Source organism: Microtus ochrogaster, linkage group LG2 (assembly GCF_000317375.1).
Source record: "Microtus ochrogaster isolate Prairie Vole_2 linkage group LG2, MicOch1.0, whole genome shotgun sequence".
Taxonomy (NCBI): Eukaryota; Metazoa; Chordata; class Mammalia; order Rodentia; family Cricetidae; genus Microtus; species Microtus ochrogaster.
The window spans coordinates 53,738,916-53,765,903 of NC_022028.1; the positions used below are offsets into that span (position 1 = coordinate 53,738,916).

Consider the following 26,988-nt stretch of genomic DNA (forward strand, 5'->3'; position numbering starts at 1 on the left):
GGGCATGGTGCAGGCAAAATGACTGTCAAATCTGCACCCTCTTACTTGGTGTCCCAGGCAAGGCTTTCCCAGAGCTGCACTGGTGTCCCAGGCAAAGCTTTCCCAGAGCTGCACTGGTGTCCCAGGCAAGGCTTTCCCAGAGCTGCATTGGTGTAGCAGGCAAGGCTTTCCCAGAGCTGCACTCGTGCAGCAGGCAGGGCTTTCCCAGAACTGTAGCTGGTTCCTAACCCTTCTGTGGTTTCCAGAGGATTTTGTGATTCAGGCGAAGGCGGACTGTTACTTCACCAACGGGACAGACAAGGTGCGCTTCGTGGTCAGGTTCATCTTCAACCTGGAGGAGTATTTAAATTTCGACAGTGATCTGGGGATGTTTGTGGCGCTGACGGAGCTGGGGGAGCCTGATGCTGAGCAGTGGAACAAACGCTGGGACCTCGTGGAGCAGAGCAGAGCGTCTGTGAACATGGTCTGCCGGCAGAACTACAAGCTGGGGGCCCCCTTCACTGTGGGGAGGAATGGTGCGTGAAGGCTGGGCTAGTGGGGTTCTCCATGGGAACCTTTCTTATGAGAGGCGCTTAAACTGTTTTAAATTACATTTATTTATTTATAGTTTGTGTGTGTGTGTGTGTGTGTGTGCGTATGTGTGTGTTCCATGCATGTCACAGTGCACACGTGGCAGTCAGGGGACATCTTGAGGCAGCTTGTTCTCTCCTTCCATTGTGTGGGTCCTAGAGACTGGACTTGGGTCCTTAGCCTTAGTGGCTGGCACCCTTATTTGCTGAGCCATCTCGTCAACTTTCTTGCACTTCCAGCTTCTACTTAGCTCCCCTGGGCCACGGATCAAGGGTGATCACAGCCCTATAGAAGTTCTTGTACTTGTGAGCCCTTTCTTCTTTCCTGCTAGTGCCCCCGGAGGTGACAGTGAGCCCAGAGAGGACCCCGCTGCTTCAGCAACACAACCTGCTGCTTTGCTCTGTGACAGGCTTCTATCCCGGGGACATAAATGTTAGGTGGTTTCGGAACGGACAGGAGCAGAGGTCTGGGGTCATGTCCACTGGCCTTGTTAGGAACGGAGACTGGACCTTCCAGATGACAGTGACGCTGGAAATGACCCCGGAGCTTGGTGATGTCTACAGCTGCCTCGTGGAGCACCCCAGCCTCCAGAGCCCTGTTTCTGTGGAGTGGGGTGAGCTTTATTTAGTGGTTTTTCTGTATTTCTGGGGCTTGACTGATAGGGTTGGTGCCACTTCTGTGTTCACCTTGATCTGTGAATTTTAGGGTTGGGGTGGGAGAGAACATGGCAGACATCCATCCTCAGAGTGTCCAAGAGACAAGGAGGCTCTTAACTCAGCACTTCTCTCCTACTCTGGGACCTAGAAACCTTTATTACACTTTGCTTTTGTTGTTAGGGACACTGTCATGGGCTCTAAGCCAGGGACAGGGCTGGAGAAGTGGCTCAGTTGGTAAAGTGCTTGTCATACCTAAGCTTGAGGACCTGAGGTTGATCCCCAGGAGCTCTGGTGCCTACTTGTAGTCCCAGGGCCAGGGAGGTGGAGGCAGGCAGACTCTGGGGCTCATGGGCTCCCAGCCTAGCCTGCCTAGTGAGTCCCAGGCCAATGAGGGACCCAGTGCAAAAAACAACTACAGCAGCATCAGCGAAGGTGGATGGAGCTGAGGATGAGGCACACACACACACACACACACACACACACACACACACACACAGAGAGAGAGAGAGAGAGAGAGAGAGAGAGAGAGAGAGAGAGAGAGAGAGAGAGAGAGAATCAGTGACAGATGGGGTGACAGATGGGAAGCAACTCCATTTTTAGACTTGACTCTTCCCTGAGCAGTACTGGATGGGGTTCAGTATAGGCTTTGGGGTTTTAAAAAGTTGTGTTCAGCTGAGCAGTGGTGAATCATGGCGTTAATCTCAGCACTCAGGAGGCAAAGGCAGGAGGGTCTCTGAGTTGGAGGCCAGTGGGCAGCCAGAGCTACACAGAGAAATGCTGTCTCTAAAAGCAAAGCAAAACAAAACAATTAATAGCAACAACACAAAGTAGTTCCATTCAGTATTGGGAGCATTGAACATTACTTTGACTTTAAATCTTGTTTCCCACAGTGGCTCAGTCTGAATATTCGTGGAAGAAGATACTGAGCGGAGGTGCAGCGTTCCTGATTGGGCTAATCGTCTTCCTGGTGGGGGTTGTTATCCACGTCAAGGCTCGCAAAGGTAGCACACCCGTGAGAACCTTTCTGCGTGCCCTGTACTTCCGTTACTGTACAGATCCGAGTGAGGGAAGGCTGGTTGTGCTCAGGCATCACTGTGATAGTGTTTTCTAAAGCCAGGGGAGCCGCAGTGGGGGGCGGGAAGCAGAGAGGAGTGTAGGCATTGCACCCTCCCCCAGGGATAAGGAGAGATGAGTGCTGGCATTGCACCCCCAAGGGGTAGGCAGAGACAGTGGCATTGCAGGCCACCCGTTCAGGAAAATCACATTTGATCCTGACTGAGGATCCCATTCTCTCTTTCCAGCATCTGTGGAGACCTGGTCAGGCGATGAGGTAAGCGCTCCAGTTCCTTGTCTTTGACTGACAGATCATTGCCTGGTTCTCCGGCCAGAGTGAGACATCATGGGATGAAGGAGGCCTCTGGCTGGGTGGTTGTCTCAGTCTCTGGGATGGGAGGGTGGGAAGGAGGGTGGGAAGCCCCTGAGACCCTCCCATTGTTTCGGCAGGTCTCAAGAGCTTCTCCACCTCATCTCCAGTAAGATCCTGACGGACACTTCTCCCCCAAGAGCCTGAAGGAGTGTCAAAATCCAGGACCCTGGGGCGGGTAAAGAACCCTGGCTCTAGAGTCATGAGATACAGCGTGTGTCTTCCCCTTTGGTCCTTCTCCCTCCTGTCTGCACTCAGCAGTCCCCATTTCCAGGACACTGTCCAGAGATTCCCTTAGGACCTAATCCATTCTGGTCCTGAGTTGTTTTAGTCTCTGTGGTCAGACTCTAACCCTGTGAGTGGGGACCCCAGTCTTTCTGTCTTTCAGCCATGGCTTCCAGTCTTCCAGACGGTCAGTTTCAAATCCCTTGCATTGTAAAACAAAACAGGCACAGATAACTGTAGTGAGTGTATAGTTCAGTGACGTATTTAAGACAAAGCCCTTGTAATCACCAACTCAGCAGGACACAGACCTTGGCAGTCTCTGCAGAACTCATCATTGCCTTGGCCAATAAACCCCTGCAGGCACACACTGTACTGTGGGGTTATTTAACAGCCTCTTCAGCCAGGTGTACATCTGAGTACCACACTCCTTTGCTTTCTTGTGTCTTAGACCTCCAGACATTTTATTTTATCCCTTCTTTCTGTTAGGATTAAATTTGTTGAGAAGCCTGAGTCACCCATGGTGAAGAGTTTCCCACACTTGGAGTTTGTTCCCTGCACACTCATGGCCCACCTGACACACGGTTTTGCCCTTTATGTTTTCTGATGCAGAGGCAGGGGTCAGACTCCGGTTTGGTCCTTTTGGCATCTATAGGAGGCGACGCCTTTATCTGGAGTCACATTTTATCCTGTTTCTCTTTTCAAGGTGTTACCATAACCATTGATGCTAATCGCCCAGGTCTGTTAACTTATCGCTGATTGATAAATTGTGACAGTCCAGTTCTAGGATTCTTTCTTCATTTATTTATTGTGTATCGTTCACTCTTTTTCTGGTTATTTGCACTAGAAGTTCCAAGTCTACGATGGTAAACTGTGTGTGTCTTGCAGTGATTCCAGTCTGCAGCAGAGACGCCTTTGTGTTCACTGCTGTGTGCTTCTAAATCAAAGAACTAGCTTCACTCAGTAGTGATCTTAGTGGAGTAGTGAAGTCCACTGGTTTGCCGAATTCCTGACACCTGTGTAATTGTTTTTCAATTTGACAAAATTGGGAGTGTTTCTGTTCCATGCAGGTGGGAAGGCTGGAGTTGTGAGTGGAACAGCTCGCTCCCTTCAATAGACCATCATTTTGTTCTCCATTAATTATTGTGAATCTCACACATGCCTATTATTTGTTTCCCTCAAATCCAGCTCATCCCCTCGCTTCCAGTTTCTCCTCCCCAGCACATTTGCCTGTCATTGCTTTTATTGCTTTTATTGACCAAGTCAGCTTAGCCCCGCCCAGATACACGCGGGAGCAGGTCCATCTGTCGAGTGTGGGTGACCTGTCAGGGCTGCACCCTTGAAGACCATGGACTCTCCAACCCCAGCAGCCGTCAGCTGCCTGCAGCAGCTCCTCAGCCAAGGGTGGGACTTGTGATTTTAGATGGCTTGATCTGGGGCACGTCAACACTTTCTTCATGACTTTAGCTTGTCTTAAAATCAATTATAGTAGAAAAAGAGTAGAAGGAGAACTAATCCCTACAGTGGTCTTCTGACCTCTGATACAGCGTGGTGGCATTCATGCACTACACACACACACATACACACACATGCATACACACATGCATACACATGCATGAATGCACACACACGTAGATATACACATGCATCCCTACGCACATACAACATGCACACAGACATAACAATATGTATACCTACACACAGACAAATACTCACACACATCTACATATGCATACACACACACTAAATGCACTAATTGGAAATACTGAGTTGGCCTTCATCTGCGTTATTCTGCTCTGTTGATGTGATCCTATTCCTTCGCCAGTGACACACATCTTCATTTCTGTAGCTGTGGAGGCCTTAACATTGGCAGACGGATTTCCAGCTTCTATTCTTTTCAAGACAGTTTCAGCTGTTCCAATTTCTTGCCTTGTTCTATGTTTGCAAAGATGGTGATGAGTTTGAAGACCGTGCCTGTCTTTACTGTGCTAACTCTTCTGGCTCACAAACAGTATGTTTCTTCATTCATTGTCATTTTTTAATTGATTAGATTATTTTGTGTGTGGATGTTTTGCCTGCATGTGGGCGCAGTGTCTGTAGAGGCCAGAAGAGGGCGTCAGTGCTCTGGAACTGGAGTTACAGTTGTGAGCCACCTGTGGATGCTGGAACTGAAGCTGGGTCCTCTGGAAGAGCAGCCAGTGCTCTTAACCACGGAGCCATCTCTCCAGCCCCCTTTGCCTTATTTAGTTAGTGTGTAGTTTTCACTGTACACAGTTGTGGATGCTGTTAGACTTACATCTAAATATTTAACTCCTGGAGTTAGCTGACAAAATCAACCAAACTGCAGCAGTACAATTTCCTGCTTGTTTCTTCTCAGGGCTGGAGAGTGAAGCCAGGGACTGTGTGACTGCTGCACTTCCCCCCTGAGCTCCATCCCGAGCCCCCTTGGGCATTTTATTTGACTTAAATTTTGAACAGGGTCGCCGGGCGGTGGTGGCGCACGCCTTTAATCCCAGCACTTGGGAGGCAGAGGCAGGCGGATCTCTGTGAGTTCGAGACCAGCCTGGTCTACAAGAGCTAGTTCCAGGACAGGCTCCAAAACCACAGAGAAACCCTGTCTCGAAAAACCAAGAAAAAAAAATTTTTTTTGAACAGGGTCTCACTAAGTCCACTTCAGTGGCCTTGAACTCATTTTACAGCCTAGGTTGTCCTTGAACTTGGGATCTTCCTGCCTTAGTGCCCTTTGTAACCACTAGGTGGCGATGGAAACAGAAATATTCCAGTAAATATTTTAACTTTCTCCCAACCTTAAGTAACCCTGCAGAATATGAGTGTGAATATTATCACTGCCTCAGAGGTCCAGTCTCTAAGGCAGCATCAGGACCCAAAGGGAGTCCGCAGCATGGGGAAGCCAGGACTTCTCTGTCTGAGGGTCAGGGAAGGAAGAACACTCACTCTCTCCAACCCTTAGGTAGGCGGAGAAAACAGAACAGGATGCTTGGAGAAAGAAGCTGAATCAGTGAGTCGCCATGGTTCTCCCACTCCAGGCAGATGCAGGTTAAGATCATTCCTGGTAAGCCAGCTCGTGAGCTACATGGATATTAGAAATGGGCTAGTCCAGGTGTGAGAGTTAGCCGAGAAAAGGCTAGATGTAATGGGCCAAGTGGTGTTTAAAAGAATACAGTTTCCGTGTAATTATTTCTGGTATAAAGCTAGCCATGCAGGCGGCCGGGTGCTGGGGACGCAGCCCCGCCACTCTTATTTCAACAGAGTCACCTTTCTCTCATGTACTACTTCATTGTTCTGTCCCCCATGTCTTTTTACAGCCTACATATCCCAACAGACTCTCTCAGCCAGTCCAGGGCTCACAGAAGAGCTGTGTTCCATTATTAACTGAATTATTATAGAACCCATGGCTATGTAAACATTTTTCACTAACACTCTGGAATCAGAAGTTGTAAATTTCATTTTTACTTTGGATCTCTGAGGTGCTCTGGAGACTGTGAGTCTCAGAGCATGGAGATGCAGGGGCGATGGGAGATGCCATAGATTTTCTAGTACAGGCCCAGGTTACTGTATATATTTTAATATCAGCTCAGCCCACACTTTCCATGATACTATGCCCATAACACCTAAAACTAAAGTGTGTTTTCTGCCCTGTGTATAACTTCTAATTATCCAAGAACACCTGCAGCCCTCTTTTGGGCTACAGAGTCAAATCATTTTCTTAGCCTTGACTAGTCAGAAATTGTTTTTACAAATTTAGGTTAGCAGTGTCTACAAGAACTTTATCATTTGCAGTTAGCAATAATTGAGCTTTTTTTTTTTTTGTATTTCCAACCTAGCCGGACAGTACAGTTGTTTGTCGTTGTGAACTACTGAAGATTGGGAATGTTTGTCTTAAAAACCATTCACAAGGCCTCTGGTCTAACTCAAAGCTCCTTTGAAGCTTTATGTCAGCTAGTGGGGTTCACCCATAAGAGTAAAGGAACTCGAGCCATTCTGGCTCCCAGTTATCGTGAATTTGAATGAGAACAGAAGCACCTTCTAGTAACCGTGCAGCATATCCTTGTAATCATTTTATTCATCAGAATTATACACCTTAAGGAGGAGTCATCTTCTGACAATCCGCAGATATTAATGGCCAAGATCAGGATGTTTTCATGAGATAAACACACTATAATACAGGTAGCGGGGGACTCTTCACACACACACACACACATATGTATATATACATATATTTATACACATTTACCCATATATGATATACATTGTATGTCAGATACCAGAGAACAACATGTAAAAGTACAGTAGAAGCAAGAGCTATTTTGAAGTCTGTTGTCTCATGGCCTAAATGAAATTGATTCATCAGAGATTTTCCTCTTGGTTGACTGACATCTCAAACCTCAGTTGCCATCTGCTGTTCCTCTGACATGTCTACTGTTAATATATATATTATATAATAATATATAAGAGTTCCCATGGTCATGATTTCTCTTCACAGCAGCAGGACACTGACTAAGATAGATGATATGTAAATCCCCCCTTGTTAATCTTACCTGAGTATTTATTTGTACACATACGCACACCACTGTGTAATATTTATCGAAGAACACCAAAGTCCTTTAATTGCCTGAGATCAGTGCACAGAATTCAAATTTTAAAAAAACTGGGACTAGCTGCACTTCAACTCTTGTGTTTTTTTTTAAAGTGAGAACCTCAAGTATTTATGGAAATGGGAATGAAACAGCATTATCTCGATCTATCATTACACATTGTATATGTGTATTATTATCACACTATATCTTATCAATATGTAAAGTTATTCTATACATAGAAAGAAAAACTACATTATTACAGATAACGAGAAAATGCCTGGTTGTGTTCATTAAAAGTTAGATTGCGTGACAGTTTTGTCACCTTGATACAACCTGTGTTTATCTGCACAGAGAGGCCAGTGAAGGACTTCAGAGACCCCACGGCCTGTGCTCATGTCTGTGAGAGTATTGTCTTGCTTGTGTGTTCAATGACTTGGGAAGGCCCACTCCACTGTGGGCAGCACCATTCCCTAGGCAGGAGATCCTGCACTGTGTGAGCACAGAGAGAGAGCTGAGCACAAGTAGGCTCACACGCATTCTCTCTGCTGCTTCAAGTTCCTGCTTGGTTTCCCGCTGTGATGGACTGCAACCTGGAATTATGACCAAAACCAACTTTTTATTGTGTTTTTAGATTAGCACTGAGTAGAACCCAGGTCAGGAAAACACCCTTTGCAAACCAAGCTGATTGATAAGGGAGGATGTAGACAGGGGAGGAGGGTTTGGGATGCCCAGGGTCATCAGGTTTCAGGAGACACAGGCATGTCAGGGACACCCAGAGTGAAGAACGTCTAGATAAAGCTCTGGGCATATCTCTCTCTGAGATGGTTTCTAGAGCAGGTTAAACGAGGTTGTAAGACCCATCCTAAATGTGGGCAGGACTGTCTGTGGGCTGGGGGCCTAGAATACACGAAAAGGAGAAAACAAGGCAAGCACAAGTATTCATCTCTCTTTGCTTCTTGACTGTGGATGCAGTGTGAGCCACTACCTCAAGGTTCTGCTGTCCCGATTTTGCCACCAGGAAGGACTGTGGCCTCCAACTGTGAGACAAATCAGCCCCCCTTTCCTTAAGTTTTTTGTCATGTGTTCTGTCACAGTAACAAGGAAATTAAGGAGTACAGTCAGATGTGGAGGTGGACGAGCCGTACTAGGGACTGAAGATGGTAATGATATCTTAGCTCCTGGTCTGTGTCCTTTAAGTCCCCACAATGGTGAAGTGCCCACCAGTCAATCAGTCTGAAAGATCCTTCAGGAAACTTCAGTCTACAACCAAACAAGCACATACTTAGACCCTAAAAGTTGTTCTTTGGATTAATGGGAAATTCACAAAGAAATGATTCAGACTGAGCTACAGATTTGATATCTCAATATTACTGCGCTTTGTTTTCTTTCATTCTTTTTTTTTATGTTTTTTGAGATAGAGTCCCTGGCTCTCCTGGAACTTTCTGTGTAGACCAGCTTGCCTCGAACTCACAGAGGTCCCCCTGCCTCTGCTAATGTGGGATTCCCCTCTGTATGCTATGAATATGTTTTATTACCATTGGTTAATAAAGAAACTGCTTTAGCCTATACCAGGGCAGAATATAGGTAGGCAGAAAAACTAAACTGAATGCTGGGAGAAAGAAGGCGGAGTCAGGCAGACACCATGTAGCTGCCAAAGGAGAAAGATGCCAGAACCTTACCAGGAGGCCACAGCCTTGTAGCAATATGTAGATTAATAGAAATGGGTTAATTTAAGATGTAAGAGTTGTTTAGTAAAAAACATGAGCTAATAGGCCAAAGAGTATGTAATTAATATTAGGCCTCAGAATGATTATTTTATCAGTGACTGCAGGAGCTAATGAGTGGGACCTTGTGGGCTGAAAGAAACTTGAGCAGGGAGACCAGTGCAATGGAGAATATTTGTATCTACATCTGGTTCCCAAAAATTTGGCAAGAATCCATATAAAGTCTAAGAAAGCTTTAAAAATGGGCATCTAGATCTACAAAATGGGAGTCAATTGGAGCTTCTTGGTAGCCACATATTTTCAGATAGGCTGTGTTTGCTGGCAGTGAGCAGAGGCACAGGACCTTTTTTTAAATTTTTTTTTTATTGAGAAAAAGAAAAAAAAGTTTCCGCCTCCTCCCAGCCTCCCATTTCCCTCCCCCCGTCCCGCCCTTCTTCCCCTTCCCCCACTCCTCTCCCCCTCCCTCTCCAGTCCAAAGAGCAGTCAGGGTTCCCTGCCCTGTGGAAAGTCCAAGGTCCATGTCTAGGAAGGTGAACATCCAAACTGGCTAGGCTCCCACAAAGCCAGAACATGAAGTAGGATCAAAACCCCGGAGGCACAGGACCTTTAAGAGAAGGCTTCCTGGTTAGGGCTAGTGGCAGGAAGGGCTCTGATTCTTTCAGGAGGCCCACTATGGAGCACTTAAATGGGTTTGTGAGCGTCATGTGGCAAGTTACTTAGTGGTGATTTCGAGCCGCTGTGTCCCTGGAGCTATGGTGGTGAAAATGTACCTCTGCCATATTGATAAGCTGAGAAAGGCACAGCCAGCATCCAGGGTCAGAGCAATCATACCACTTACCATTAAAATAATGTTCCTTTGATGTGGGATTCCCTTCTGTATGTTATAAATATGTTTTATTACTATTGGTTTTGGCCAATTGCTTAGTAGAGTAAAGCCAGGCAGGAAATCCAAACAGAGATATAGAGGTAAATTAGGCAGAGTCAAAGAGATACCATGTAGCTGCCAAAGGAGAGAGCTGCCAACTGCCAGCCTACTGGTAGGCTGCAGCCCTGTGGTGATTCACAGATTAATAGAAACGGGTTAATTTAAGATATAAGAGTTAGCTATAAAGATGCATAAGCTATTGGACAAACAGTGTTGTAATTAATACATTTTCTGGGTGATTATTTGGATCTGAGTGGCCAGGAAACAATAGAGCAGTCTCTGCCTACACTGCTTGTCAGAAGAGGATTTCAGATAGCAACAGAATAGATTCAGACATAAAAGACCTCTAAATGAGACACAATGTGTTTAAAAAAATGTGTGTAGGCTTGGGAAAGAGATAAAAGAGAATAGACAACTATAAAAAGAAATAGTTTAAACAAATAAAACAAAGTCTTTAAAGAGACAGTAAAATAATATAAAACAAATAAACCAAATAAAAATTAAAAAGTACAGTCTGAATTATTCATATTATTGTGTTTTCTATTAATTTTTTGACTGTGAATGAGCTAACTACAGAGAGACATTTTATTGCATGCCCTGCTAAGCTAAACCAACATAAATATTTTAAAGGTATCCTGACTTTGACATTTGAGTCTAAGGATAAATTACTTTGAAAAAGAGGTTCTGCTTTGTTTCCACAGAAGATGAGAATCTGTGAATTCCTTCCACACCAATGTGGTCTGATGGAACAAGACCCCCTGAAAGGTCTCTGTGAATCCTAAAAATACCCTGCCCAACAAACAGCAGAAAACAGTTTGGAGAAAACAATGCCCAAATTTCCAAAATGATTGTTTATAAATGCTTGTTTTCATTTAAAGGGGATTGATTATAAGTGGTTAATGGTCACAGTCAATCTCTTTCTAAAAAAGGGGATAAGACATAGAAATGGATACTTTACATTGGTATGGACTTTGGCTTATTGATTCAAACTTATGGTCAATTTTGTTATATGTATGTTTCCACTCTTGTTTAAGGTATTATATTTAAGCAGCTTATTTAAAAATGTAATGTATAATCTAAAATTAATAGTCATTTATAATATTCAAACTTGTAGTCAGTTAGGTTTTCTAGATATACAGAGATATATTTCAGTTAGATAAATAATCTTCAACACTTCAAAGGCCTACAGAATATGGCATTTAAAATGTTTTAAGAACTTAGACTTTTCTTGACACTGAGACATGTCTGTCTCTGGCAGCACCAATTAATTCAGAGAGGTTGATGGGCATCCAAGAAACTCGTTATGGAATTTGCCTTCAATGTGACAAGGTTAGCCATTTGGACAAGAAACTGCCCTTGCCTGGATTACTTAAAGGTATTCTGTATGAACTGGATATGCAGGACCCACAGAAAAATGACTACTGAACTTATCAAAAGATGGGATGGTTCTTCAGGGTTCCTGCTTCACAGAAGAAACCTCCAGACATTCTACAGGACACAGAAGAAAGCAACTGGTGAACTGCCAATATGGGGGAAATTTCCTGCTTCACTGAAAAGTCTGCCAGACACTATGAGCCTATAGGCTGAAGATGGATGCCTCAACATCACAAAAGAACTTTGGGTGACTGTCCAGGCAGCAAGATGTCTCTGTCATTTCTAGAACTTTGTAGTTGCCTACAATGGACTTCCTGCTTACTTAAGTAATATATTCTTTTGGGGTCTTGAGTTGAAGACAGATAGTTATAGTTTTCCTTAGTTATGAAAAAGTTAAGTTAGATATAAAACTTTAGACTTATGAAGAAATATTGTAATTATAATTCTTGCTTAGTACCTGTTTTGTTATATGTAATTTTACTATGTTAAAGTTCAAACCTTCCTATTTATTTAGACAGAAAAATGGGAGATGATGTGGGATTCCCCTCTGTATGCTATAAATATGTTTTATTACTGTTGGTTAATAAAGACGTCGCTTTGGTCTATGGCAGAGCAGAATGTAGGTAGGCAAGAAAACTAAACTGAATGCAGGGAGAGAGAAGGCGGAGTCAGAGAGATGCCATGTAGCTGCCGTGTGTGTATGTGTGTTGTGTGTATCATGTATGTGTTGTATGTTTTGTGTGGTGTGTGTGGTATGTATTGTGTGTGTGGTATGCGTGTGTTGTATGTGTGTTGTGTTGTGTGTGTGATTTTACCATCATTTGCATCTCCTCTAAGAAGGAGATATACCCTGTAAAGAAAGATCTGTGGTATTTTCCCACATGGCTTCAGGCACAGTCGTGTCCTTATTTGGCCTCAGGAATCCAGGTCTTCATTTCTGTCCCTGTCTTCTTGTTGAGGTGTACCATTTTCTCATTGGTGGCATGTATTAATTTCTTATTTCATAGGAGTTTATAATTTTATTAGTCTCTTCAAAGAACCATCTCTAGTTTAAATTTTTATTCTTTTCTACTTTTCAATTTTCCTTTATAATTTTTGCTCTAATTTTTAATAATTCTTCTTTTTATCTTTTTTTTTTGCCTTCCCTAGGTTGAACATACTTCTTTTTTTAACCTTATGGTAAAAGGGCACATTGTGTATTCTAAACACCTTTTCTGCACCAATATACACATTTATAGGAATTAATTTCTAGGAGTACTTAACTAGATTCTGATCACTTTGATGTGTTGTTCATCTAACTTTGTTCTCAATTCCACTGCTCTCAGGGTTTACGTTCTGAGGCCGACAAGGAATGCGGGCTGTCAGGAACAGCGTACGTGGGAGAAAAACGATGATGTTCGACTTAACATATTCACGGGGCGACATCCTTCACTCCAGCAAAGCACACGGACGCACGATAGAACCTGGAGAAGAAACTGCAGGGACCTGTGGGTAATGGATAGAGAGAAAATCACCTTTGCAACAATGACCTTTCAGCCCCTTGTGGTTGCGCACAACTTTAATCCCAGCACCCGGGAGGCAAAGACAGGTGGATGAATCTCTGTGAGTCTGAAGCCAGCGTGGTCTACACAGTGACTTCCAGAAAAGCCAGAACAACATAGTGAGAACCTGTCTCAAAAATAAAACCTTCTGTTCTGAACGGGGTCGTTATGGAAACAAGTGAGCGGTCTTCCCAGCTGTGCTGTCTTCTGCTGTTGCTGTGGGGTCTGACGAGGGCAGACTGGGCGGGGAAACCGACAGGGAAGATCTTGGGGAAGCATTATTCTAGGGAGTGAAGTGACGGCTTCAAGGGTGGAAACTCCGAGAGTCATGGTTTTACAGAGAAAAAAGAACTGAGTGGGGAACATTATTTATTTCCAGAAACAAATCATAAAATAGAAGGACGTCGACTTCCCCACATTTGTTAATGAAACGGTACTGCGCTGCGGAAACACTAGAGGGCGACCTTGAGCTAAGAAACCCAGAACGCCTTGGCTGTACTTATCCTAACACACTTAACTGTTCTGGTTAATAAAGGAAAATAGAAACAAACAGAATACAGAGCTGTAGGTGCGATCACTCAAAGCTGCTGTTAACCGGTGTGTATCGTCTCCAAGACTAAGGACGAGAAGAGGAGCCACGGCTACAGCAGCGAGGCCAGAGTGAACCGTGCATGCATTAACTGCTCGATGGAAAACCCAAATTAAGAATGAGAAACCCAGCAATTAAGTGGGTAGGAGACAGGAAGACACAAAATGAAAGTTAGCTTGACAGGAGAAAAGAAAATAACAAAACCATAAAAGAAAAATTAGTCAAAAATGGGTGATGTACCAAAACAAATCAAAAACACACTAAATGGCTTTACAAAAATGATATCAAACAGTCAAGAACACGACTATGAAACAAAATATTCCTTGATTAGGTTTCAAAGACAGGGGACACTCCAGTGTCTCATGGTCGTTAACCTGAAGGGAAGGCCAGTCCTCCCACACAGGCCAGCGCCCCTCCCCCACGTCTCACCCTTCTAGTCCTGGGAGGGCGTGGCTCTGCTCTAGGGAGTGTCAGATCCTCTCCCTGGAGAGCTGTCCTTCATCTGGAAGTTTCATCAATTTCCCTCTGATCCCTGTGAGTTTAGAAGCCTCCTGCTGTTTCTTTTTCTCAGTGAGTGTGGGAACCAGTGTTCTGAAGAAGTACTGTGTTCCTTTACTTTTGCTTTTGTCTCTTTCTCCACTGTTGGGAATTGTCCTAGTCAGGGTCACTATTGCTGTGCTGAAACGCCATGACCAACCAGTCTGGGGAGGAAGGGGTTGATCTGGCTTTTGCTTCCACATCACTGTTCATCAGCACAGGAGGTCAGCACAGGAACTGAAGCAGGGCAGGAACCTGGGGGCAGGAGCTGAGGCAGAGGCCATGGAGGGAGCTGCTCACTGGATTGCTCATCATGAATCATTCAGCCTGCTTTCTTACAGAACCCGGGACCACCAGCCAGGGATGGCCCCACCCACACTAGACTGGGCCCATCAATCACTAGTTAGGAAAATACTCTACAGCCAGATCTCATGGAGGCGTTTCCTCAGTGGAGGCTCCCTCATCTCGGATGACTCCAGCTGTGTCAAGTTAACACAGAATTAGCACAGGAATCAAACTCCAGGGCTTGAGCATGCCAGGGAAGCGCTCGACCACTGAGCCACAACAGCTTGAAAACAGAAAGAGAGGGAAGAGAGAGAGACAGAGCGAGACTGCGGGTGTTTAGTAGAATTAGTAATTTCATGGGGAGACAGAGGGATAGGTGGAGAGAGGAGCCAGGGCAGAAGTTGTGGGAGGCAGACGACAGCAAGGAGGACAGAGACCGCTAACGAGGTGTTTTCCTAACCTCAGAATCCTCATTGCCACATTCTATGGTCAGACTTGAGTCCTCTTTGGTCTTTTTTTTTTTTTTTTTTCACATCAAACTGTGACATAACACATTACCCCATGACATTCCCAAGAGAGCTACAGCTGGGAGTGTGAAGTGGACCACACACCAGCGGGTGGTCACACTGTGCTGCTGACACTCAGGGCACGTGGTCCCATCCCAGGCTCACAGGTCTGGACTGGGAAAGGCAAGCCTCACTGACTGCTCCACCAGGGATCCACTGGATAAAGCTGCTGGGAGGTGGTTTCAATGCCGCAGAAGCAAAGAAGCGTGAGACGGAGGAGCTCGAGTCTGCTTTAGTGTGACGACCCTGATCTGAGACGGGAGAGTGACACGCTTAAAACCAATGCTTGAGAAAGACCTGAAGCCATGGTAAAGACACTTTTTGTTCTTGTAGAGAACCTGGGTTCACTTCCCAGCTCCACACAGTGACCCACAGACATCTGTAACTCCAGTCCCAGGAGATCTGACACCCCCTGGGTTGCGCAGACACCAGAAGCACACATGGTACACAAACATGCCGCCAAACATTCACACACATGACATAATACATAAATATAACAAACACACTAAATCTGATAAAGTGGTGACACACGTCTTTAATCCCAGCGCTTGGGAGGCAGAGACAGCAGGGTCTCTGAGTTTGAGGCCAGTCTGGTCTACAGGAAGCAGCTGGAGAAGGAGGAGAGTCATCCTCTGGCTTCTATGAGCATCTGCACACACGTGACAGTCACTCACACAGACACATGTACATAGACACAAATAAAACCAATAAATTATCAATCTTAAAACTTTAAAAAAATACTCTGGAGATTTTGATTGTTTCTTTAAATCTTAGACTATGACACATCTTCCCTTTACTACCCCATCCCACATATCTTTAATTTTCTAATAATCTCACGTATCTCTTATTTTATGCTGCTTTCCCCTCGCTTCTCTTCTGGGCTTCCTGCTGGCAGTCTTGGTGACTTAGTCTGCCGGAGACAGGTGATGCTGCCTCACCCTCCTCTCTCATTGGCTGGATCAGAAATCACCGCCTGTAAAGCCTCTTTGTCATCAGTGTCTGTATTTCAGCTTCAGTGCTAAGTGTGAGGCTTGAATGTTAGCGTTTTGGGGAAGGGAAACTGCTGTGGAAAGTCCCCTCATGCATTTGCCATTCCGGAGTGTCTGCTCTTGTGTCTACAAAATTACAAGGTTTCAAGGGGAGGCAGTGGGATCAATAAAAGGGGACACAACCCACTCTACGTCACAATCAGATCTTGGACCCTAATCCCAGGGTGGTCTCCGTCAGCTGTGGTAGAGGTGAGGATTCAGGGTCACAGCCTCAGTGTTCTTCCCTGTGAGGGATCTAGGGGACAGTCTAACGGGATGAGACCGGCTCAGAGTCACCGTGTGCTGTTCCAGGTCTCGGTCTAACCAATGAGAAGGCATGGCTCTAGACCCTTGTGTGCAGCTGATTCTCACACAGGATTTCATGGTTTGCTCGGTACGAGAAGAGAGCTGGGGACAGGAGAAACAACTAAGCCACCTTGTCCTCAAGGAGCCCAGAGGGCTTGGAGGGCAGGTAAAAATGACTTCTGGTCCAGTCCTTCATCCCACTCAACTTAAAAACAAAACCCAAATGAGACTTGGCTTCTTTCTGTCCTGTGTTCTTGGAACTGGGACCCTGTTCCCAAACCCATAAGTGTCCTTTGGGTCAGACACGTGGGCAGGTGTCTTACCAGGCCCTGCAGCCAGGCAGTATCCAGTGTCTCACTGTTGCTGTTTCTCAGCTACTCTGTTTTCCTACTTCTATTGTGGAGAGCGCACCTCTTGCCAAGCACCTGCTGTGCACTCACAAATGCTGACTCCAGAGTGAGGTATTGAGACAATCACCATTCCCATTAGGGGAGAGGAAGCTGGGGCAGAAGGGCCGAGAACCTGTGTGGGGTCACATGCAGTTGGCACCAGGCAGTCTGCTTTCAGAGGACACACGTTTACGATCTGCACCATCTGCTGCTGGGTGAATCTTCCACATGACCACGCTCACTACCCACACGAGACAACTGAGTCGGTCTTGGCTTTCCTCCACTTCCCCCACGTCCTGCACGGATCCTGTCTTAGGGATGGAGATTTGCACTGTTGCTGCAGAGTGGGCTCTGTCCTCTCAGGTCCCTAAGGGTGACATCTGTGCAGACAGCTGTGAGGACGGCTGTGTGTCCTCAGTTGTTACAATGTCTGGTGTCTGATTAAGTAGTTGTCTAAGGAATACAAATACTTTAGATGTAAGCATAAACATACAGACATGACTATAAATGTACACAGAAATGATTGTAAAGGTTGAGGAATCTGAAGTTTTACTTATCTTTTTTCTTTTAGATAGGATCTATTTATGTAGCCCTGGCTGTTCCGGAACTTATGTAGACTAGGCTGACCTTGATCTCACAGAGATCCACCTGTCTCTGTCTCCGGAGTGCTGGGATTAAAGGAATGCCCTGGCATGCCCAGCCATATTACCTTTTATGGACATTCATTGGAAGTGACACCATCTAAGGTTAGTAAAAACTATGCTTTCACATAAAGAATTAACCACAATCAATTTTTGCCAGGGCTGTGTGCAATGCACACACTACCTTGATAGCTTCCCCTTTCTGAAGGGGCTGCTCTCTCTTCCTTTTCCCATCTCAGTGCTTATGTTTTCCAAATTGATGAGGTTTGGCTCATGTGGAACATGAGAGCTCCTTGAGTGGCAGGTGAGCTGAAGGGGTTCTGACAGATGATTCTATGTGAGAGGAAGGAGAAAGGCCAATGACACAAGTCATGGGAAAGGACTGGGATGTGGGTTTGGCAGGTCACATGACACTGAGTGTTGCCATGGCTACAGGAGACCCCACAGCTTGGAGGAGATGAACAAGTGGAAGATGAATTGATTCCTTGGCTCTGAGAATTCCACGTTTTTGTGGCTGTCAGCTCTCGTGTGCACTCTGCTTTGGGACAATGAGGAGCAACTGGGTTAGAGGAAGGTGACACTCAGCTCTGCCATTTCTTCCATACACCATCTCTAGACAGGCCTTGTAACACTCTGGTCTGTTCAGCAAGGTCATAGGTGTCCCCGGGAGGCTCCCCATGGCTGTTCTCTGACTGTAGAGCTCTGCCATCATCTTCAGCTCTCAAAGCTTGAGATGTGCACTCGTTTCTTTTCTATTGCTGTGATAGAAACATCCTGAATTAGGAGAAAAGGGCTTTACTTTGGCTAAAAGATTCATTTTGATTGTGAGAAATGTATGAGTAATAAAAGTGTAAGAAGCAAAGCCATCCTCCAAGGCCACAGTGATATGTGCTGGGAAGCACACTCCCTACACTAGACACTGAGTGTGACAGAGAATCACTACGGCAGAAACACACAGGGCTCACTGTTCAAGGGAGAGTTAAAGCTACCAGCGACAGTGAGGGAAACCCCAGTACCAATGTGAGTGGAAGCCAGCACCCAATCTTCCTGAAGATATCAGGTGAGGATGGACCAGCCCAGAAAAGGTAGAATTACTCCCTGAAGCCCGCTCACAGAAGCCAGATTAAAGGTAGGAGGAGGAGCTGCTTGTTTGTCCTGGCTGCCCAGAACTGAAATAATCACACAGAAACTGTATTAATTAAATCACTGCTTGGCCCATTAGCTCTAGCCTCTTATTGGCTAACTCTTACATATTAATTTAACCCATATCCATTAATCTGTGCATCATCACAAGGTTGTAGCTTACCAGAAAATATTCAGCAAATCTATCTTCAGCAGTGGCTCCATGGCTTCCCCCTCACTCTACCCTTCTTCTGATTGTGGTGGCGCATGTCATGCTGGTAGGGTTTTCCAAAGAGGGCAGAGGCAGAGAGATACCATGGAGCCGCCACCAGAGATAGACATGTTGAAACTTTGCTGATAGGCTATGACCTCATGCACAGATTAATAGAAATTGGATAAATTAATATAGAAAAGTTAGCCAATAAGAAGCTAGAGCTAATGGGCCAAACACTCATTTAAATAATACAGTTTTTGTGTGATTATTTTGGGTCTAAGCTAGACGGGCAGCTGGGAACCAACAAGTAACCTCCCTCCAATAATTAAACTGTTAAATTAATTTAAAATCAATTGTCAGAAAAGGCCACCATCAAATTAAATAACTAAAAGTTTTAATTAATATTGAACTGAGTGGGCAGCTCATCACTGATCATTATCCTAGCTGTTGTTATGATAGATGTTTGAGCTTACTTATATCTAGCATAGGGTATGATAACATTGCATATCAGTAAGGAGGGTGGGATGTTGTTCTGGGGCAGAGCATGCACAAGGGCCTGGGCTGGATTTCCAGCAATGCATGCATACATTCACACACACACAAACTCACATGCACACACAGGCATGCACACTCACACACAATCTCACACAAACTGGAGGACAAACACACATGAACACACCCACATGCACTCATACTCAGACATAAATGCAATCACACTCTTGCACACACAGACAGAAAAACACACACTCTTTCTCAAACACATGCACACACACATGAGCTATTGTGCACCTCTTCCCAACTATGCATGTGTTGACTTAAGACTACTAAGTTAAAATCAGTTGTGAAGTCTTTACACTATGAAAGTCACCAAATGCTGTCAATCAAGACTTGTACTATTCTGTTAATGGTTTAGGTCATCGTCAGGACAGTTTTCTTCTATGTTGTATGGAAATTGTTTCAGAAAAGCACATGACAGTCTCCATGACAACTGGATCCTCAGGACTGAGCAAACTCATCTGTCCCACAGATGCTGCTCTGACACAGGGACGACAGCTCAGCAAACAGTGAAAGAGCTGCAGGTGTGTGTAGTTCACACCAGCACTGATTAGACAAGGATGGTGCCTGCTGCCCCCTCCTGTGGCAAGGGCTGCGTGTGTAGTCCACACCAGCGCTGACCAGATGAGGATGGAGCCTGCTGCCACTTCCTGTGCAGCTGCACTAAGGTCCACTGTCTTTTGATCATCTAGAAGGAGAGTGTGACTTAGGCTGACATTTCTTGACTGTTCTCTCCAGTGGAGGAGCTGCCCCAGGTAAAGGCATAGACTGTTTGTTCCTTTCCCAGCTGCCCAGACCCAAAATAATCACAAAGAAACTATATTATTTACAATACTGTCTGGCCAATAACTTAAGTGTATTTCTAACTAGCTCTTGTATTTTAAATTAACCCATTTCTATTCATCTGTGTATCGCTACATGTGGCCTACTGATAAGGTTCCATCTGGCATCTGTCTCCTATGGTGGCTACAGGGCTTCTCCCTGACTCCGCCTACTCTTTCTATATATCTTTTCCAGCCTGGCTTTACTCTATTAAGCCATTGGCTGAAAGCAGCTTCTTTATTAACCAATGGCGATAAAACATAATCACAGCATACATCACCTCCCACATCAGGCTTTCCTTTCCCTGGGAGCACCAGAAAAGTGTAAGGAAGAAGATACCAGAGAGATGGCTCTATGATTAACAGCACTGTGGCTCCATGGTTAAGAGCACTGGCTGCTCTTGCACAGAACTCAGATTCAGCTCACAGCACCCACAAGCAGCCCACATCACCTATAGCTTCGCTTCCAGAAGATTTGATGCCCTCTTCTGGCCTCTGCAGGTACTGCATGTGTGTGGCATACAAACATTTATGCAGGCAAAACACTAATACACATAAAATAAAGTAAAAATAATATAAAACTTTTTAAAAGAAAGGAAGAAGCCTGTATGAGTTACTTTTCTTTGCTGTAAAGAGACACATGACCAAAGAAAGTTATAAAGGTAACATTTAATTTGGGCCTTGTTCATGGTTTCAGAGGGTGAGTCCATGACCATCCTGGTGGGGAGCATGGCAGCAGGCAGGCAGGCATGGTGCTGAAGCAGGAGCTGAGAGCTTACATCCTTATCCACAAGTTGGAAGCAGAGAGAGTGAGACTGAGCTGGTGTGGGCTTTTGAAACTCCAAAGACCACCTCCAATGACACACCTCCTCCATCAAGACCACACCTCCTCATCCTTCCCAAACAGTTCCTCCACTGGGAAGCAAACATTCCAATATATCAGCCTATAGGGACCATTCTCATCCAATCCACCACAAACCTGTTTATCACTCCGACCCATAGAACAGAGCAAGACAAACATCTTCCTTCATCCAGGGTGACTGACACAACCTCCACCTGAGAGCACCAGCTGGTCCAAGGAAAGGCCTGCCACTCTGCAACTGGAAGACACCAGATGGGACTGGATGGGCCCCAGGGTTAACAGGTGAATGAAAAGAAATGGAGCAGCACAACCAAGTCCTGGAAAGCAAAATTGCTTTTGGAGCCTTTCTTAGGGTTTCTATTGCTGTGAAGAGACACCATGACCACAGCAACTCTTATAAAGGAAAACTTTTAATTAGGGTGGCCTACAGTTTCAGAGGTTTAGTCCATTATCAACATAGTGGGACATAGGGGCATGCAAGCAGCATGGTGCTGGAAAGGAGCTGAGAGTTCCACATCTTGATGCACAGGCAGCAGGAAGTGAACTGAGACACACTTCCTCCAACAAAACTGCACCTCCTAATAGTGCCACTTCCTATGAGCTTATGGGGGCAATGACATTCAAACTACCACAGAACCAAAAAGAGAGATATACAGTTAAGAGAGATTCAAAGACTAAGAAAACCTCTAAATTGTTTACAGTGTGTTAAAAAAAATATATGTAGACTTGAAAAAAAGGTTAAAGTCCTTAAAATAAAAAAGAAAGAAAGAGAGTAGTTGGGTATGGTGGTACACACCATTAATCTCCACACTTGGGAGACAGAGGTAGACTAACCTCTGTGAGTTCAAGGTGTGGTAGCACACACCTTTAATCCCAGCACTGGGGAGGCAGAGACAGGTGGATCTCTGTGAGTTCAAGGACAGCCTGGTCTACAGAGTAAGTTCCAGGACAAAGATACACAAAAACCCTGTCTCAAAAAGTCAAAAATTAAAAATAAAAGAAATAGAGTTTAAAATAAAGCCACATAAAGATGGAAAACACACAGAGATTTTGGATATTGTATGTTATTATGCTCTCTTTGAATTGTTTAAATGCTGAGGAAGAAGCAACAGCTGCTAACAAATGCTGCTGAATTAACCCAAGAAAGGTATTTTGAAAATACCTTGACTTCAAAATTGAAGTCAAAAGATATGTTACTTTGGAGAAGAGAGTTTGCTTTTGTTTCCACAGGAAATGAGAGGCTGTGAATTCATTCTGAGTTAAGAAAAATCAGGTTTGATCAAGGAAGACTACCTGAGAAATCTCCGGTAGGAACAGATGGCCTGGATGTCTAAGTTCTACATCCAGAACAGATTCAAGACTGCTGCCTAATATGATCAAGATTCACAGGATATTTCAGTCAGGATTTGATCATAATTCTAACTTTTCTTTAGGTCCCCGTAAAATTATCAGCACCCCCAATCAGCCGGAAGTAGCCTGGAATACTATGCCCACATTCCCAAAAAATGGACTATGGATATTTTCCTTTGATTAAAAAAAAAAGAGGGGGAAGTGGTGTGGGAGAATTATCTGTATTCTGTCAATCATGTTTTAAACGCTAATTGGCCAATAGCCAGGCATGTAGTATAGGTGAGAAAACCTGACAGAAAGTAGAGGCAGAGCAATGAGAGCAGGAGTATTCTGGGAAGAAGGAAGCGTTTTCCTCAGTCCTACCCAGATCACCAAAGAAGCAGGATGTGACCTGCCCCGCTGAAAAAGATATTGAGCCATGTAGCTAACATAGATAAGAATAATGGGTTAATATAAGCTACAAGAGCTAATAAGAAGCCTGAGCTAATGGGCCAATCAGTATTTGATTAATGGAGACCTCTGTGTGATTTTCTCTGGGACTAAACGGCTGGGGTACCAGGAGGAACAGAAACCCTGACAAGCAGGCCTTCATGCTACAGTTACAAAATTTTGGGTGCTAAATAATGTTAGTGTCAGGCAGCTGTCTCCACACATAGGTCCTGGCTGACTTTTCTGGTAATGGCTCTGTGGTAGTTTGAATGTGATTGGCCCCCATAAGCTCATAGGAAGTGGCACTACTAGAAGGTGCAGTTTTGTTGGAGGAAGTGTGTCTCAGTTCACTTCCTGCTGCCTGTGCATCAAGATGTAGAACTCTCAGCTCCTTTCCAGCACCATGCTGCTTGCATGCCCCTATGTCCCACTATGTTGATAATGGACTAAACCTCTGAAACTGTAGGCCACCCTAATTAAAAGTTTTCCTTTATAAGAGTTGCTGTGGTCATGGCGTCTCTTCACAGCAATAGAAACCCTAAGACAGGCTCCAAAAGCAATTCTGCTTTCTAGGACATGGCTGTGCTGCTCCATTCCACCTTCCAGGAGTCAGTTTACCATATCAGAGCGCCAATCTGTAGTATAGAGGAGCGGGCCTGCTTTTCGTCCCACTCAGCTAGCTTATACATGAAATAACCACACAGAAATTGCATTAATTTAATTACTGCCTGGCCCATTATATCTTGCCTCTTCTTGGCTAACTCTCACATCCTGATCTAAACCTGGTGACTTCATGGCTGCTCTCCCTGTCTGCCTTCCTCCTCCCAGCATTCAGTTCTGTCTTCTCGCCTATCTAAGTTCTGCCCTATCAAAAGGCCAAGGCAACCAATGAAAGCAACACAAATACAGAAGGCCCTCCTACACCATGTAACATAATTGTCAGCTGTCCAGGACACAGCAAAATGTCATATTCACCACACAATTGGGACAATCACAGTGTGAATGAGAAAGTTAAACTGAACCAATATCAAGATGAATCAGATGTTGGAAAATTACAGCAGGACATTAAAGCAGCATCATGAAATACTTTAGTAAGCAATGACGAGTTCACCCAAACAGATAAAAACAAAAGCAAGAAAACAAAAACAGACGGCCTCGCTGAATAGTATTATAAACTGAGGAATTAAATGGGAATTGCAGAACTAATCACTGTGCTCCACAGTTGAGTGAACATGGCAGACAACAGAATGCACGAGGTCAAAGTCAGATAATCAGTTCACTGAGTCTGAATAACAAGGAGAAAACAGGGCCAAGGCCGTGGACAGAGCCCTGGAACCCCAGGACAACAGGAGACCTGAGATTTGCCCAGCTGGTGTGCCAGAAGAAGAGGAAAAGGGTGAAGGGCTGAAAAAATACTCAAAGAAATAAATGCTGAGAACTTCCTAAATTTGGTGAGACATAATTTTATGGATTTCAGAGGTGAGCAAAACCAGCATTGGGTAAATCCATTCCTCAGTGAGGACCTTTGGATGCCTAAGAGGGGACGAGCTTCAAATCGGTGACCATGAATTTGTCACCTGAAGCCGCTGAGGCCGGCAGAAGCTGCACACCAGCTTTCAAATGCTGAAGGTCAGAGTTGCATTGATGGATTCTACATCTGCCCAGACCATCCTTCAGGGATGAAGAGGAGGCAAACACGTCCTTAGACAAGGGAAATGAGCAAACCTCCCTGGAGTCTGTGCACTGTAGCTCATCTCCCCACAGGCCTCCTCCTCCTTCCCACCACAGGTGCCTCAATGGCCCTGCGAGCCTCCGACTTGTCTCCTGACTCACCCCTGCTCACCCCCACTACCCATCAGCCTTTGCCTCTCAAACTTCAACTCCTATTTTTAACAATAGGTTTTTGAATTATTATCCAGAACAGTGGGTCTCGTTATGGCTTGTTTACACCTGTATGCCTTTGTTGACCTTCTTCCCCATCTCTTTCCCTGTCCTACTGCCCCACACGTAAAAATTAAATCTAGGATCCTTCTGTCAGAGAGAATTTGTTTGTTTTCCTGGACCAAGGTTATTTCATTTCACATAGCAATTCTCAAGTCTGTCTATTTTCCTAACTTCATGATCTCAGTTTTCTTTATGGATGAGTACAGTTCCAATGTGTCCATGCACCATGTTTCCTTTGTCCATCTGTCATGATGAACATCTGGGCTGCTCCATTTCTTAGCTACTGAGTATAGTGCAGCGATAACCATGGTCTGCGGACATCTCTCTGATTGAACTAGGTCCTTTCAGGTCATACCCAGTGTGGGGAGAGGAAGCTAGGCTATATTTTGTTTCCTTCCTTCCTTCCTTTCTTCCTTCCTAACTTACCAAGCCAGGCTTCATAATTCTATCTTTAGCTTTTTGAAACCCTCCACACTAGTTTCCATGGCAGCTTCACTGATTTGCACATCTGCCCACAGTAAACACAGGTCCCTTCCTCTCCAGCATTCGCTGTCACTGTTTCCTGGTTGGTGGTCGTGACCGGGGTGAGACGGGGTCTCAGGGCAGCTTTAATTTTTCATTCCTGATGTCTCAGAATGTTGAACACTTTTTCAGATATTTGTTGGCCATTGTGTGTCTTCTTTTTAGAGTTCTTCCTCCAGAGCACGCTCTCACTTAGTGACTGGAAGACCTGAGGTTTTCTGGTGTTGAGTTTTTGCAGTTTTTCATATTCTGGAGGCATTAACCATTGTCTGAAGGAAGCTGCCAAAGGCTTTGTCTTTGTTAACAGCAATTTCTATGCATTTGTTGCTCTTGAGAAAACAGAAATATGAAGAAAACCACATTAATGATCAAGTTAAGGCATGCCACGCCATGCTATGCCATGCCACGTCAGATGGGAAATTTCCTATTGAAGAACCTGGTGTCATCATCTCTTTTCTACTTTCCTCTTTCTTTTTTTTAAACTCAGGGTTTCACTATGTAGCCCAGGAACTGTGTAGTCCTGGAACTCACTCTGTAGACTAGGGTAGCCTTGAACTCACAGAGATCATAGTCTCCGTAATCTCCTTTCTCTGCCTGAGACAGAGGATGTGCCCCACACCCCACATGGCTGAACCAGGGATGCTGTGTGATAGTCTGATTAGAACACTGCAGAGGACTCTAGAAAAGGCTGGGCTAGGATGAGCTGGCAGAAGGCCAAGGCACTGCCTTCCTAATGTGATCTTAGCCAATCAGAAAAAGATTCCTGGTGACGCTTTTGTTGCCAGATGAAAAGCCTGTGTGAAGAGGCCTGGGAGAGCTGGAAATCCCCTGTGTGACAGACTTCCCTCACAGCCCAGGACAGAGCTGAGGCGCTTCCCCTTAGGAAGGGAGTAGGAGAGGCAGAGCCCTCAGCTTGTGTGTGGAGGGCTGAGGTGGGGGTGAGGACACCAAGAGCACCCATCTCAAGGTCCCTGGATGGCCATGTTTGTCTGCCAACCGTTCCACATCTAACTTTGATGATCTTTTTTATGCTCCTTGCATAGGCTGAGGAGATCTGTGTCCACCCTGAGCACCACAGCTGCTAGGAGCCCAGGGCTGTCCCTCCTGGTTCTCTACATCAGTGTGTGCAGTGTGGGCCCCAGCAATGCTGCAGCTCACCTGTGCTGCCAGAGCCCTCTCGGGATGTTCTTGTTGCCCTGTCTCTACCCCTTTTCCCTTTCCCTGGTCAAGTCTGCTTTCAGGTCCTGTCCCCTGTTTAACTAGGATCTAAAACGATAGAGTTAGCATCATGGAATGAGGGAGAGAGACTTAGTGTTTAGTCGCTGGTGTTTGCCAGTCACTGCTCCAGCTGACTGATAAGTAGGCTCGGTAGTGTGTGCGCAGACCTGAGCAGACAGGGTGGGAAGCAGATACTGATCACTGACACTCGGCTGGCACCATGTGACAAGTCTGTGAGCATCTGTCCTGAAGCAGCTGCTCCACATCTTCAGCTTCTTGTCCTTGAAACACCAGGTGACTGCATATGGAGCCCTAAGAACTTATGGTTGCCTTTGATGACATCGTGGACCTATTTCATGGTTGTGGAGGATTTAGACAGCAGAAGAATTCCTAAGAGAAAAGTTGGTTTAATTAACTTCTCAAGTATTTTCATTGGAATATCATGAATGTAATAGATTCCTACATAAGGAAGATGCCTGAGTCAGCAGGGCTGGGCCATAATTTACCTGCTATTTCCAACCCTCACATACACACAACCACACACACACACACACACACACACACACACACACACACA

At 45.1% G+C, this 26,988-nt stretch overlaps 1 protein-coding gene across 1 annotated transcript in view; it reads left to right on the forward strand.

Moving 5' to 3' along the window:
- Nucleotides 1-12,886, forward strand: part of LOC101985353 (HLA class II histocompatibility antigen, DO beta chain) — a 14,643-nt gene extending 1,757 nt beyond the window's left edge. Inside the window, exons 2-6 of the mRNA XM_026785401.1 lie at nt 246-515; nt 902-1,183; nt 2,117-2,227; nt 2,528-2,556; nt 12,818-12,886. Coding sequence (XP_026641202.1) covers nt 246-515; nt 902-1,183; nt 2,117-2,227; nt 2,528-2,556; nt 12,818-12,886 — 761 coding nt within the window. The remainder of the gene's footprint in view (nt 1-245; nt 516-901; nt 1,184-2,116; nt 2,228-2,527; nt 2,557-12,817) is intronic.
- Nucleotides 12,887-26,988: the final 14,102 nt, after the last annotated feature.